Source organism: Macrotis lagotis, chromosome 1 (genome assembly GCF_037893015.1).
Source record: "Macrotis lagotis isolate mMagLag1 chromosome 1, bilby.v1.9.chrom.fasta, whole genome shotgun sequence".
NCBI lineage: Eukaryota > Metazoa > Chordata > Mammalia > Peramelemorphia > Peramelidae > Macrotis > Macrotis lagotis.
The window spans coordinates 242,229,511-242,246,205 of NC_133658.1; the positions used below are offsets into that span (position 1 = coordinate 242,229,511).

Genomic DNA, 16,695 nt, shown 5'->3' on the forward strand with positions numbered 1-16,695 from the left:
ATTCCTATATGGTTAACTTCCCGAGATTATGTCTGTCCTCTTTGGATGTATATTTGTTTCTACTATTGTAGTAGATTACAGTCATAGCTCATGAAAAGATTTTGTTTGGACTATCTTCATATCCTTTTAACAATTACTTGCTGAAGCATTTGAGTCACAGTATTTTCTCATTATCTTTCTAGAAATGCTCTGAGCCAGTTCTGTGTGGAATGGTGGTAACTTGTTTTCTAACTCCTTAATGGAGGATGGAAACATGGAAGGAGGGGGGTAGGTGGTGGTAATTGGAAAGCTTTTTAAAGGAAAAAGTGGCTAGTTTCCTTTAGCATGATTACTAATTTAGAGGACCCCTGGTTGGTTTTTCATCGCAGTGATTCTGAATTGACATGATATCAGATAGTTCATCGGAATCCTCATGCTATTTCCTACCTCATTAGGCAGCTTACCTCTTCCTGGAACCAAACAAGAGAGAGCTGAGATTTTTCCCCTATCTCTGATTCAGAAATACTGCTTCATTGTCAAAGTAATATATTGGAATAAGTATTTAGGAATGCATGTGTGTTAAACCTCAGTTCAGGAATCATTTCATTTTATATTATAATGTGAATATATTTGGATCTGCGAGAGATATGAAATCTAAAACAAGTGCTATATTAGCCCTGCTTAAATTTTTAAAATTTATTATAAAGCAGTTCATTTATATATTGGTGTTGGTTTTCAGAATTTATTTTTTTCTTTTGGTTTCCTATGGCAAGAAACAAAACAACCTTTCCCTAAGTCTGAAGTTTCTGCTTTAAACATAAAATATCTAATCTAAAATCATTTGGCTATATAATTTTTAAAACTTGTCATTTTTTAAAAGGTAGTTTCTTTCATATGATAGGAGATACTGTTCAGTCTGCTAAATGATAAGAGGTGATTATTTTATTTTTTAGGGAACAATAAAAAATTAAAATATGACACTGTCTAGGACGATAAAAAGGACCTACATTTGTCAGATCTGCTCTCTAAAGGCAAGGCATTGCTATAGAATGCCCAAAGTTCTGGAATTCATTCTCTGAACTCCATCAGAGCCTCCAGGATGGCAGCAGGGAAAGCATTAATGGACAAATCAAATCCCACATTTTCTCAGCATTTTACTTGACTGGATAAGCCATTTTCTTTTCTGGTTATGAGTGTTTGTTTTTTTTAAGTCCTATTTAAAGATCTATAGGTTGGTAAGTGAAAGACAAATAAGTGATAGTGAAAGACAAATAAGTGATCGTGAAAAGAACAAATCCTGATCTGCAAATATCTCAGACCTAGGTAGATAATAAGTTACCTCTGGAGGATCTGGACAAGACAGTATTCTGAAGATTAACATTTAGATCCCTTTCCTTTGAGAGAAAATCTCCCCTAATTCAGAGTAAAAGGAAGGGGCACATATCAGTATAGTGTTCCCTTGTTGATGTAAGCAATTTATTAACTATTTTTAGAATTGAGAAGCTTTGAGTAATAGAATTGCCAACCAGGACTTCTTACCATTCCTAAATCAGTATAAGATTTGGATGGAGAATGTTAATATTCTCTTGGTAGAACTTTGGAAAGTTATGGTAGTTAAGAAAGCTAACTATCTGAATGAGTATAAAAAAGTAAGTTAGGAATAAAACTTTGTTAGACTAGAAATTATTTTATTCTTATATTTGAATACCTGGAACCTAGATTCATGGACCAGAGCCCAGGAAGGTATTTTAAAATTATCTTTTGATTAATTCTAGTGCCATTTAGTTTGACTTCAGGTAAGGAATATTATGCACGCCTTTTGGATCAGTGTGTTGTGAGTGTTTAATTAATAACATTGGATGTTTTTATCTTTATTACATGGGAGAAAATGAAATGAATGAAAAGAAATTTAATTGCTTAAGATCTTCCTCATTGAGAAGGCAGTCTATCAGGAAAAGTTGAGAGCAACTGAGAAATGGACAAGAATTGTTGCAGTTCATGAAATATGTGTTAAATTATACAATGAACTAAAAGAATTATGAATATTATTTTATTATATTGAAATCTTGATTATTGAATGTATCTTAAAATAATTGGTCAAGTGTTTTTGAGACTTCTGTTAATATGTCACACAGGGTATTGATTTAAAATGGTACTTGTTATGATAGATTTGACATGAAAATAATGTAATAACATATGCAGAGAAGTGATCAGATAAATGATGAATAGTCATGGGAATTGATGAAATTGTAAATTAAATTAAAATACAATAATGGAAGAAACAGAGGGCTTACTCAAATCTTACTGTATCTGTCACTTACACATGTTAAGACTTTGGACAGATAATTTAGCCTAATTCTTTTTTCTCATCTACAGAATAGAGATGATATCTTTACAGAAATGACATGATGTTCAGATAAAATAGTTTATTTGAAAGGGCTTTAAAATATTAAAGTACTATATGAATATCAATTCATATAACATCTTTGGAGGTAGTATTGAGCATATGATAAGGTTGATTAAAACATTCAATTGAATGGAATTGATGGTAATTTGATATACTTGTCAGAAATTTAATGGAGAATATATTCAGGTGCTATATGTTTGCAAGAAAGGAGAATTAGGGGCAGCTAGGTGGTACAGTGGATAGAGCACTAGCTCTATTCACTGCGCCACCTAGCAGCCCCCTTGCTTTTGATTTTAGACAGATTTTTTTTATAATATTAAAAAAAAGTTCCATGGATAGAGCACCAGCCCTGGAGTCAGGAGTACTTGAGTTCAAATCTGACCTCAGACACTTAATTACCTAGCTGTGTGGCCTTGGGCAAGCCATTTAACCCCATTGCCTTGCAAAAGAAAAAAAAAAGAAAAAGAAAAGAAAAAAGAAAGGAGAATTAATTTGTAGAAGAATCTATGAGTATAGAGTGTAGTAGAGAACTTTAAGAATAGGATAGATGAATGAAATGGTGGGCAGATTTAGTTATTTGGAAATATTTGGAAATTAGTTATTTGGAGATATTTTAGCAAAGGGTTTGAAGCATAGTTGCTTATCTTTGGCCTGGTTTGTAGAGCAATGGGAAGAACCTATATAAACCATTCAGAGTGAACTAGTGGATCATATAATCAGAAAATGGAAGACTAGACAATTTTCTCTGACCCTCACAAACTCTCAAATCTCTTCAAAACAAATTACGGGAAGCAGCTAGGTGGTACTTGTTATGATAGATTTGACATGAAAATAATGTAATAACATATGCAGAGAAGTGATCAGATAAATGATGAATAGTCATGGGAATTGATGAAATTGTAAATTAAATTAAAATACCAGTATAAAATACCAGTAAATAGAGCACTGACCCTAGAGTCAGGAGGACTTGAGTTCAAATCTGGTCTCAGACAATTAATAATTACCTAGCTGTGTGAACTTGGGTAAGTCACTTAACCCTATTGCCTTGCAAAAAAAAATTATGAACCAAAGATAAACCAACTTCAGCTATCTCCATAGTCTAGGACATCTGGAGTCCAAAAGAAGATAAAACAAAAAGAAATTCATGAACTGATACCTTCCCTGAGCTCTTTTTATTTCCTCAGCAACTGTGGGGTGGACAACCCCTTAGCACTAGTGTGGCAAAGCTATGAACTATAGATAGACTTGTATCATCAGCAGTGCAAAGCTCTAAATTATGTGCTAAGATGGAGACCTATAATACCAGTGCAGCAGGTCTCTAAACTAGCAGTGCTGGGCCAGATACCTGGGGAACAGAAGGAGCATTCTGTGTCTATATGTGGGGGTAATGCCCTACTCAGCCTGAGGGGAAGAACACAGCATCTAGCTGGAGTCAGTTTTGACCATTTAGAAGTCACCTGGGGCAGAGACTTCGTTTGAGTTCATCCATTTATGAATACTGTAAAACAAGGAAGATGATCCAGCACTTGATGAGACAGCAGATTTTGTGAAATGTGAGGAAACCATGGAACTACCACATACCATATGGAACACCACAACATGAGATTCAAAAGAGAAATAAGAATTATGAATGCAAAATTTATGGTGTACACAGCAAAAATAAGGGACAGTATAGAGTCTTACCAAAAGTGAAATCACAACAAAACCAGAAGAAATAAAAAGAAAAAAAAAATTAAACTTATTATTTACACTTATATGCTAACACACTTGAGAACACGAAAGTTAGATAAATACCTTCATAAGAAGTCCAGATAGAAACCGAAAATAGCCCAATCTCAAAAAAAAAAAAGAAATAGATTTAACTGAAAAGGAGCTACCAAAGGGAAAAAAAACTAGAAACTAGAAACTAAAACATCCCAAAGCACATGATCATTTCAGTAGATGAAGAAAATGCCTATGACAAAGTACAGCACTTTAATATGAAAAACTGCATGCATAGAGGAACCTGTTTTTTTTTTAAGTTTTCACCAGACAATGGTGTTAAGTGATTTGCCCAAGGTCACACAACTAGCTAATTATTAAGTATCTGAGGCTGGATTTGAACTTAGGTCCTCCTGACTCCAGGGTTGGTGCTCTATCCATGGAACCTTTTTTTAATATTATAAAAAAATCTGTTTAAAATCAAAAGCAAGGTGGTGGCTAGGTGGCACAGTGGATAGAGCACCAGCCCTGGAGTCAGGAGTACTGGAGTTCAAATCCAGCCTCAGACACTTAATAATTGCCTAGCTGTGTGTTCTCAAACAGGTCACTTAACCTAACCCCATTGTCTTAAATAAAACTTCAAAAAAAGTTTTATATATACATATGCACATATACATATAAAAATCAAAAGCAAGCATCATATGCAATGAAGATAAGGTAGAATTTTTCACAATAAATACAAAAGTAAAAACAAGAATGACTCATCACTAATGTTTGATGTAGTTCGCAAAATGCTAGCAATAGATATAGGAAAAAGAAATTAAAGGTATAAAGATACTGATGATATGATAGTTGACTTGGAAAACCATAGGGAATCAATAAGGAACCAATTGAGACAATAGCTTTAGCAAAATCACTAGGTATAAACAAACAGTTCTCAAAAGAAGAATTTCAAGATATCTACATGAGGGAAAGTTCCAAATTACTGATAGTAAGAGAAATGCAAATTAAAACAACTATGGGTTTTACCTCACACATTGAAAATTGGCAAAAATTGCAGCATTTCTATATAATAAATAACCACAAAAATCTAAGAAGCCATAATAGGAACAGAAATCCTGTTTCAAAAAACTGCAAAGTGCCTAAAATATCTGGGGGATTGACCTGCCAGAGCACACAAAAGACTCATATAGATTCAATTACAAAGTGCTCCATAAAGGACTAAAGAAAAAACTTTAATAATGGGAGGAATTTTCTGTGCTTGTGGCTAGGCTTTGACAATATAATTAAAATGACAAACTGCCAAAGCTAATTTACTCTTTTAATGCTATACCAATTAAATTGCCAAGGGGATACTTTTTAGCACTTGATAAAATAGTAACAAAATTCATTTGGAAAAAACAAAAGATTTAGAATATCAAGGAATTAGTGAATAAAAGTAGAAATAAAAGGGAAATAGTTCTTTCAGTCCCAAACTATATAATAAAACAGCAGTCATTAAAACCATCTAGTATTGGTTAAAAAAATAGTAAGAGAGATCAGTGGAAGGGACTAGGTAGGGAAGAAGCCTAAATAATAGAACTCACTACTCCAATATTTGATAACATGAAAAGCATAGATTATCTAAGAAAAAATTCTTTATGTTATAAAAATCTGCTAGGAAACTTAGAAAAGCTGTCTGATTAGAATTAATCTAAAATAATACCTTATACCACATTCCCAAATACATTTCAAATAGATATGGAACCTTAATATTAACAGTAAAACTATAAAAAAATTGAAGAGAAGCAGATCATATACAACTACTTGTAAAAGTATATTATTTTTTAATTTTATTTTTAAACTTTATTTAGTATTTTATTTTTCTCCTTCCATGTTAATACAATTTTTAACATTCATTTTTAAAGCTTTGACTTCTAAATTTTCTCCTTTAATCCCTCCCCACCCTCCTCATTGAAAAAGCAAGCAATTCAATATAGATTATACATATGCAGTCAAGCAAAACACTTCCATAATAGTTGTGTTGTAGAAGAAATAGATAAAATTAAAAACTTAAAGAAAAATAAAATAAAAAAGTATGTTTCAAACTGTTTTCAGACACCATCAGTTCTTTTTCTGGGAATAGATCACATTTTTCATTACAAGTCCTTCAGAGTTGTCTTGCATCATTTCATTGCTGAGAAAAACCTAAGTCACAGTCACATTTCACTTTGTATCAGTTTATGTAAGTCTTTCTAGCTTTTTCTGATAGTATCCTGCTCATCATTTCATCAGTAGAATAAGCATTCCATCATAATCATATACCACAAGTTATTCAAGTTTTCCCCAACTGATGGACATCCCCGCAATTTCTAATTCTTTGGCACCAGAAAAGAACTGCCATAAATATGCTTGTACAAATAAATTCTTTTCCTTACTGTTTTTCATCTCTTTTGTGATACAGACCTAGTAGTGGCATTGTTAGGTCAAAGGATATGCATAGTTACTGTTGACTCTAAAGAAAGTTCTATCTTACCCTAGAGGGAAAAGGAGAGGAAGGTGATGGGAGAAAGGGGCTAGGGGGGAGGGGAGGGGTGATCTAGATGATAGAGGAGAAGGAAGATCATGGGAGAGGGTAGTCAGATACAATAACATTTCTTTGGCAGGGTGGTGGGGTTGGGTGGCTTGCCTGGGGCCACCCAGCTGGATGATTGTTGGGTATCTGAGGCAGGATTTGGGCTTGGGTCCTCCTTGGCTCTAGGGTCAGTGCTCTATCTGCTTTGTTACTTGGCTATCCCACAACACATTTTTGAGGAGGGACAGAGTGGAAGGAGAGAGGGAATAGAATAAATGGGAGTGGGGAGAATAGAAGGAAGTAAACACAGTTAGCAGTAGCAATGGTGGGAAGAATATTGATGCAACTTCTCTGACATTTATGATAAAAAATTCAATCCATCTTCTGAAACACTGAAATACAATTTTTTCATTTTTGTCCTCGCTGTATTTTTCATGATGTTTCTCTATCCGTGGGGGGAGAGAATTAAGGTTACTTTTACAACAAGACTATTTTAATAATGTGTAAATAAATAGTGTGCATTAATGTTTCATTTTCCCTACATCCCCGCCAACACTTTTCATTTTCCTTTTCTCTCATGTTAGCCAATCTTAATAGATATGAGATGATACCTCAGTATTGTTTTAATTTACATTTCTTCAAACAGTACTGATTTTGAACATTTTTTATAAATTGCTATAAATAACAGTGATAACTTCTTCTGAAAATTGATATCTTTTGATCATTTTATATTTAGTAAATGGATTTTTTATATAAATTTGACTCAGATCTCTATATGCTTGAGAAATGAGGCTTTTATCATAGAAACTTGCTTCAAAATTTTTTTTAGTTAACTATTGCTAACTGTATTTCCCTCTATTCCCCCATCCCATTTATTCTATTCTGTCTCCTTTCTATCAACAAAAGTGTTTTGCTTCTTACTACTTCCTCCTCCAATCTTCCCTCCTTTCCTTCACTACCATCACCACCACCACCTCCTTCTCTCATCCTCTTCATTTTCTATTTTCCTATAGAATAAGTAGATTTCTGTATCCAGTTCGGTGTGTATGTTATAGTCCTTCTTTGAGCCAGTTCTGATGAGAGTAAAGTTAACTCACTCCACCAGTTCTCCCTGCTCCTCTGCTACTATAAAGCTTCTTTTTCTTTTGTGTGAGATAATTTACTCCATTCGATCTCTTCCCTACCCTTTCTCCCTGTACAGTCTTCTCATACCCCCTAGTTTAATTTTTTTAGGAATCATGCCTTCAACTTGCACATGTGTGTTTTCTGTCTCTGTCTCTGTCTCTCTCCCCATAACACACACACACACACACACACACACACACACACACACACACACGTGTGAACTACCAGTATCATCTTCCCAAATAGGAATAAAAAGAGTTCAGTATTATTTAGTCTTTTATGATAGACCTTTCCTATTTACCTTTTTTATGCTTCTCTCTCTCCTTCTCTCTCTCTCTTTTTTTTTTGATTTTTTCAAAGCAATGGGGTTAAGTGGCTTGCCCAAGGCCACACAGCTAGGCAATTATTAAGTGTCTGAGGTCAGATTTTAACTCAGGTACTCCTGACTCCAGGGCTGGTGCTATATCTACTGCACCACCTAGGCAGCCCTTTTTATGCCTCTCTTGAATCTTGTATTTAAAAATCAAATTTTCTGTTCAACTCTGGATTTTTTTCACCAAGAAAATTTAAATAATGTCCCATTTCATTGAAGGTCCATCTTTTGCTGGGTGGTTGATTCTTGAGTGTAATTCAAGCAATTTTGCCTTCTCTCCTGAATCTGTTTTCCATATCAGTTATTTTTCCAATGAAAATATATATTATTTTTTTATTTTTTCATTCTTTTTATTTTATTTAATTGTTAGTGTTTCATGGAGTCTTTAGCTCCCACTTGTCCAATTCTATTTTTTTTAAGTTTTTGCAAGGCAAATGGGGTTAAGTGGCTTGCCCAAGGCCACACAGCTAAGTAATTATTAAGTGTCTGAGGCCGGATTTGAACTCAGGTACTCCTGCCGATGCTCTATCCACTGCGCCACCTAGCCGCCCCCCCAATTCTAATTTTTAAAGTATTTATTTTTCTGAAATGAGCTTTGGCCTTTTTCATTTGACCAGTTCTACTTTTTAAGTTTTTTTCTTCAGTGGATTTTTTTTTGCCTCTTACTATTTAGTGTGTTATTTTCTTGAATTTTTCTATGCTTCCTTAGTTCTTTCTTCATTATTTTTTCCCATAAATCTCATTTCTCTTTTCAATGGCCCCCTCAATGTCTCTAATTTGATTTTTTTAAAGTTCTTTTGAACTCTTCTAATGATTCTTTTTTTTTTTGGCAGGAAGAGGGGAAGACAGACCAATTCACATTTTTTTTCTTTGAGACTTTGTTTTCTTCTTCTGAGTTGTGTTTCCTATCTTCTTTGTCCCATAGTAACTTTCTATGATAAATTGCTTTTTTGTTTAATCATTTTTCTGACCTATTTCATGTCTTTGAACTTCATGTTAAAGTTGGGCTTTGTTACTGGGGCAGAGGCACTATCCCAGTCTTCATATTTTTCATGCTGCTGTTTTTAGAGCTGGTTCTGGTAACCAGCAAGTTTTTGATTCTTTTAAGGTGATATGATCTAAGTATAGGTATGGTCATTGTTCTCCTGGCCCATGCTCTGGTCTGTGAACAACCACAAGTACTCTTCTCTGGCTTGGAATTGTTTCCAGGGACCCCACTCCCTGAGGTCATAAGTTCTATTCCTGTCCCCAGTAACAGAAAAGTGTCCTTTTTGACTTATTCTCTATGGACTAAGAGTGCTGAAAACTTGTGCTGCAGATTCACATGCCTCTAAGACCTGCTGCTTACTAGTTGGGGCATGACCTGCACTGGACTATGTTCTGCTCTCATGACCTGCACTGGATTATGTTCTGCTCTCACCCTAGTGAGACATGCTTTTCCTCCTGCCCTTCTAAGTTGTCTTGGTTAGGAACATTGTTTCACCCTATCCTTTTGTTACCTCTGCTGCCCCAGACTTCATTTTGAGAGGTTATTTTTTAAGTTGTTTGGAGGGGAATTTGACAGAACTCAGATGAGTCCTTGTCTTTACTACCTTGGCTGCCCTCTGGAGAGACAAACCTAATGTACCTAGGGTAAGAAGTCTCCCTAGACCACAACCTTGTCATGGCCAAGGGGCTTGTATGTTTCAATGAAGCTATTACTTATGCTATGCAGGGTTACCCAAGATAGACAGACCATAATGGAGAGTTCAGGCAAAAGGTAATCCAGTGGCAAAGGAAATGGCAAACTTCTCCAGTGTCTTTGCCAAGAAAAGGTCATGGGATCATGAAGAGTTGGAAATGATTAAACAACTAAACAGTAACAGTGAATTAAAAGGAAGATAGTTGAATTAGAAAATTTCTTATCATATTTCTCTAATAAGGGATCAGAATCCAAGATCTTTAAGCAGTTAATAAATATTTTAGAAGCTGCTGTTCATTTCCCAGTAGAGAAATGTTCGATGGATAAGAAGAAACAGTTCTCAAAAGAGTTTCAAAGTATTCATAGCCACATGAAACAATGCTTCAAATCACTAATAAGAGAAATGCAAATCAAAATAGCCCATAGATTCTACTTCACACCCAGAAAAATAGTAACGATGAAAAGAAATTAGAGGAGTAATGGAATTAAAGACCAACTAACATATTGTTGATGGAGCTATGAGATGGTATTACTGTTGTTGGCCCTACACCCTAAGGAAATTATTGATAGCAAGAAGGTCCCCATAGAAGCAGTTTATGAATAAGCAAGAGATGTAGAACATCACTAAAAACAAACTAGATGATTTTGATTACCTACATGAAATTAAAAAGATTTTTGCACAGACAAAACCACTGTAATCCAGATCAAAAGAAATGTAGTAAACTGGGAAATAATCTTTACAATTAATGTTTCTAACAAAGGACTCATTTCCTTTTTTTTTTTTTGGCTGTTTTCAGTTTATTACATGAATGAGTTACACTAATCCAAGTTAAGCAGCTGACCCCAAATGGTTACATTATACAAGCTGTGAGGTTTTTAAACTTGTGACAAGGGACAGAAGGGAATTTTTCTACTCATTGCAAGGAAATCCTCACTTAAGCTTCAGTGAGCCACAAGCACTTTTAAAACCCATGAACCTTTAGCTAGTCGTCCTTAGCCAGTCCAATCTTTTATTTTTTTTTTTAGATTTTTGCAAGGCAAATGGGGTTAAGTGGCTTGTCCAAGGCCACACAGCTAGGTGATTATTAAGTGTACAAGGTCGGATTTGAACCCAGGTACTCCTGACTCCAAGGCCGGTGCTCTATCCACTGCGCCACCTAGCTGCCCCTTAGCCAGTCCAGTCTTGACGAGGAACTGGCATATGTTCTTGCACTGGTCACCCTCTAGCTGAATTACTTCTCCGTATTCTGGATGCTCAATTACAGTACCATGCAAATTTCTTCTTGAATGCCTTCTCACCAGTTTCTTTTTATCGTAATCATCAGTGATCCGGTGGACAGTAGTGAGGGTCTTCCTGCCATTTCTCTTTTGAATTCCTATATGGATACAATCCTCAGTCCCAGCAGGAAGCAGGTCATCACCCTTACTTGCATCAGCACAGGGGTCTAAAAGAGAGTGGAGGTCTGGGATAGCAGACATACGATATGGTGGAAATGGCCTATGGAAGGCGGTGGTGGGAGAAGGTCAGTGGGGTGGGCAGGGGGTGGAGCATCGGGAAGCGAGGGGGCTTGAGGGGGAGGCTGCTGAGTCCTCAGTGGTGTCTCAGTGACTGGGGCTCATTTCTTATATATACAGAGAATTGAGTCAAATTTTTAAAAAAACATTCCCCAATTGACAAATGGTCAAAGGATATGCAAAATCAGTTTGCAGATGAGGAGATCAAATCAATCCATAGTCATATAAAAAAATGCTCTAAATCATTACTTATTAGAGAAATGTAAATCAAAGCTTCTCTGAGGTACCATCTCATATCTCTCAGACTGGCCAATATGAGCAGAAAGGATAATGATCATTGTTGGAAGGGATGTGGGAAATCTGGGACACTATTACACTGTTGGTGGAGCTGTGAACTCATCCAACCCTTCTGGAGAGAAATTTGGAACTATGCCCAAAGGGCAACAAAAATGTGCATACCCTTTGACTCAGCAATACCACTACTGGGTCTATATCCTGAAGAGATGAAGAAAAAGTGTAAAAACATTACTTGTACAAAAATATTTATAGCAGCCCTGTTTGTGGTGGCAAAGAATTGGAAATCAAGTAAATGTCCTTCAATTGGGGAATGGCTTAGCAAACTGTGGTATATGTTCATCATGGAACACTATTGTTCTTTTAGAAACTAGGAGGGATGGGAATTCAGGGAAGCCTGGAGGGATTTGCATGAACTGATGCTGAGGGAGACGAGCAGAATCAGATAAACATTGTTACACCCTAACAGCAACATGGGGGTGATGATGACCAACCTTGATGGACTTGCTCATTCCTTCAGTGCAACAATCAGGGATAATTTGGGGCTGTCCTCAATGGAGAATACTATCTGTATCCAGATAAAGAGCCGTGGAGTTTGAACAAAGACCTTTAATTTAGAAATTTAATTTAGGGGGAAAAAAACCTGATATCTTATTGTCTGATCTTGCTATCTCTTATACTTTATGTTTCCTCCTTAAGGATATGATTTCTCTCTCATCACATTTAATTTGGATCAATGTATAGCATGGAAACAATGTAAAGACTGGCCAATTGCCTTCTATGGGGAATGGGGGGAGGGAAGTAAGACTGGGGGGGAAATTGTAAAACTCAAAATAAATAAAATCTGTAAGTAAAAAAAAAGTCCCCATACATACCAAATTGTTGATAATAGTAATTTTTGCAGTAGCTAAGAATTAGAAACAAAGATTTCAATCACTTGGAGAATGATGAAAGTTGTGGTAGATGAATATAATGGAATATTTTTATTGTAAGAAATGATGTGTGTGATGAATACAGAAAAGCATGGAAAGATCTATATGAACTACTGTAGAATAAAGTAGTCAAGAGCAATATACATAGTAACTGCAGAAATGGAAATGAGAAGAACTACACATCAAAAAAAATCAAAGTGAATATAACAAAAAATCTATAAAGACTCAAATAAAGAGATATGAGAAAACTACTTCAGCCTATCCCTTTGTGGATATGGGAGGTTCATAGGCATTAACATTTTGCATTTTTCCAAACCCTTGCAATATATTTATTGTGTTAGTTTCTTTTCCTTTGTAAAAATATAGTTTGTTATATTGGATGACTCTGTGGGAGGGGGTGGAATACTTGGAATAGTTATGATAATATAAGAAACAGAAAGTATGAATAAGAATTTTTTAAGGAGGTAGCTAGAAGATGCTATGAAGAGAGCACTGGGACTGGAGTTAGGAAGAGTTGTGTTCAAATGTGATCTCAGATACTTGCTGAACAAGTCACTTAAATGCTTTCTGCCCAAGTTTCCTCAGGTGTAAAATAAATCATAATAATACCCACCTCCTAGGGTTGTTAGGCATTTCAAATGAGATAATATTTGTAAAGTTCCTTGCAGGGTACAAAATAGCTGCCTAACAAAGGCTTGTTTTCCTCCTCCTAAGGAAGATAATAGTATGATGTTGAATGAGCATAGAAGATTTGGCAGTGGCCTTTAATATCTGTATTATAGGCACAGAAGTTGGCTAGAAAAGTAGTCTTCATTCAAATATTGATTAAATACCCATATTAAGGATACTATGGTGATACAAAATATTATTTACCATCAAAATTGAATAAAAATATTAGCTTTCGGGAGCAGTTTATGACTAAGGAAGAGTTGGAGAACATCACCAAAAACCAATTAGATGATTTCGATTACATTAAATTAAAAAGCTTTTGCTCAGATAAAACCACTGTAACCAAGATCAAAAGAAATGTACTAAATTGTGAAACAATCTTTACAACTAATGATTCTGACAAAAGGACTCATTTCTAAAATAAACAAAGAACTGAGTCATATTTTTAAAACAAAAAGCCATTCCCCAATTGACAAATGGTCAAAGGATATGCAAAGGCAATTTACAGATGAGGAGATCAAAGCAATTCATAGCCATATGAAAAAATGCTCTAAATCATTAATTATTAGAGAAATGCAAATTAAAGCTTCTCTGAGGTACCACCTCACACCTCTCTGATTGGCCAATATGACCAGGAAGGATAATGATCATTGTTGGAAGGGTTGTGGGAAATCTGGGACATTATAACACTGTTGATGGAGCTGTGAACTCATCCAACCCTTCTGGAGAGCTATTTGGAACTATGCCCAAAGGGCAACAAAAATGTGCATACCCTTTGACTCAGCAATACCACTACTGGGTCTATATCCTGAAGAGATGAAGAAAAAGTGTAAAAACATTACTTGTACAAAAATATTTATAGCAGCCCTGTTTGTGGTGGCAAAGAATTGGAAATCAAGTAAATGTCCTTCAATTAGGGAATGTTTTAGCAAACTGTGGTATATGTATGTCATGGAATACTATTGTTCTATTAGAAACCAGGAGGGAAGAGATTTCAGGGAAGCCTGGAGGGATTTGCATGAACTGGTGCTGAGTGAGATGAGCAGAACCAGAAAAACACTGTATACTAACAGCAACATGGGAGTGATGATCAACCTTGAAGGACTCGCTCATTTCATCAGTGCAACAATCAGGAACAATTTTGGGCTGTCTGCAAAGGAGAGTACCATCTGTATCCAGATAAAGGAGCTGTGGAGTTTGAACAAGGTTCAAGGACTATTCCCTTTAATTTAGAAAAAAAACAGATATCTTATTGTCTGATCTTGTTACCTCTTAGAATTCTTGTCTCTTCTCTAAGGATATGATTTCTCTCTCATCACACCCAATTTGGATCAAGGTACAACATGGAAACAAAGAAAAGACTGACAGATTGCTTTCCATGGGGGGAGGGGGAAGTAAGATTGGGGGGAAAATTGTAAAGCTCAAATAATATCTTTAATAAAAATTAATAAAAAAATTATCTTTCATTATTAGTAAGTGGCTATATAGTCAAAGTTATCTTGTAGCTCCTGTATATGTCTTATGCATACCTGTATATGTACATGTTATTTCCTTGATTAGAATATAAGGTTCTTGAAAGTAGAAACTGTTTTACTTTTAGTATTTTATCACTAGTGCTTAGTATAAAGCCTGCTGCAAAGTAGTCATGTAATTAATGTTTGTTGATTGATGTGAAAAAAATGATTCCATGTCAGTTTGAAAGGATTCTCTAGAGGACTGCCCTAGATACCTCTGCCTGCCTCTATGTTATTTAATATTTTATCAGTGTCTTGAATAAAAGCCTAGAGAGTATAGCATTCAAATTCACAAGAGATATAAAAACGGGAAGGGCAGCTAATATACTGAATAGCAAAGTCAGGATCCAAAAAGATTTGACAGACAAATACCAGGCTAAATCAGATATGAAATTTCATTGGGATGAGTATAGTTTTATACTTGCTTCAGAAAATTAGCTTTTCAAGTACCAGATGAGCAAAGCAATGCTTAGATAGCAGTTTGCATCATGAGTGACATAAACAATTATAGTTATGTAACTGAGGCTGGATTTGACTTCAGGACCAACACTGAGCTACCTCACTGTACTGCCTTGACTGAATTATAAAATACATAAAAGGGTGTAATGTATGATGTTATTGAAAGAATAGGTTGGATCTATGTTGTGACGAGCTTTAAAATGCCAAACAGAGGAATTTGAATTTGATCCTAGGAGTATTAGGTGAACACTGGAGTTTATGAGCCAGATGAATGACATGGCAGACCTGTGCTTTAGGAATATTACTCTGGCACTTATGTGGAAAGATGGTTTAGAAAAGAGAAAAATTTGAAGCAGGGAAATCAATTAGGAGACCATTACATCAACTATTATTGATTGAGAACCATTACTAGAATGGTGACCATGTGACTGGAGAAAAAGGGGCAGAGGTAGGAGATAATGTGAAGATAGAATTGACCTGACTTGTATGGTAGAAAGGAGAAATTATATTTGACTCAGCTCCTGGTATATAATAGGTGCTTAATAAATGCTTATTGACTGGCTGAGAGGAATTGGGTATGGCTGAATTTGGTAACTCAGCAGCTAGAAGTTTGGTCTCCTTAGAATTGATCTGGGGGAGGATTAACAATAATTTATTTCTGTTTTGAGTATTTTAAATTTGTGGTGCCTATTCAATAAGCAATTGATGATGTAAGAATAGAACATAGGAGAGAGATAAGGGCTGGATGTGTATATTTGAAAGTCTTCTTCCTAACAATGGAATGGAGTCCCTTAGAAAAACATAGTGGAGGATGGAAAAGGGGAAATACTTAAACATACATACATACATATATACATACATATACATTGAAAGAAAACTAATAAGAAGGCACATGCGTTTTAAAACCATATGCCCAGGACACTTATTCTTCGGATAGAACTTTAGAAACCTTCTTTAACATACCTACTACCTACTTAGCAAAATCACATCTCTTTTATCTGTTCCCCTTCTGAATAGATCATCTTTGCTTTTCTAAGGCTGTTGAATCAGGGATAGATTCTTTTATTCCATAGCAAAGTTCTGAGAAAGTGTTCAATTCCTTCAATATAAGCCATTCCTGAAGAACTACCAAATTCTTCAGTTCTGCTCTGGGGCTTGAGGAGTTTTTCTCTTTCTCAAACTGAAGATAGTGAGAGGACCACATTTTAAAATAGGGGATTGTGTTTTGTCTCATCAGCTGTTAAGAAATCTCATCTCTGTGGATCTAAGCTCATCTTTCTTCCTCTGCTTCTCTCAAATCCAGAGATAGCAGTGGAGTTTAACTCATGAAGAAATCCCCTTTCTCTGGGTCTAGGAGGCATTTGAAGGCTTTCTGATCTTTCCTCAGCACTTAGTTCTTGGCTAAGCAGTGCCTTTCTTTCATTTAGTACATCTTCTAGCCCTCTCTTTTCTAAGCAGCTGCTTGCCTCTTTTCTCACTTTCTATGCCTTTT

General features: G+C 35.5%; 2 protein-coding genes across 31 annotated transcripts in view; one reads left to right on the forward strand and one right to left on the reverse strand.

The window, feature by feature from the left end:
* The window catches only part of DTNB (dystrobrevin beta), a 410,081-nt gene that overhangs the window by 197,839 nt on the left and 195,547 nt on the right, over window positions 1-16,695 (forward strand). The window lies entirely within an intron of this gene.
* On the reverse strand, window positions 10,804-11,299 carry LOC141504734 (eukaryotic translation initiation factor 1-like). Its single transcript, XM_074209958.1, has 2 exons — window positions 11,009-11,299; window positions 10,804-10,827 (listed from the first exon to the last, which is right to left on the reverse strand). The coding sequence occupies exons 1-2, from the start codon at window positions 11,297-11,299 to the stop codon at window positions 10,804-10,806; spliced, it is 315 nt and encodes a 104-aa protein (XP_074066059.1).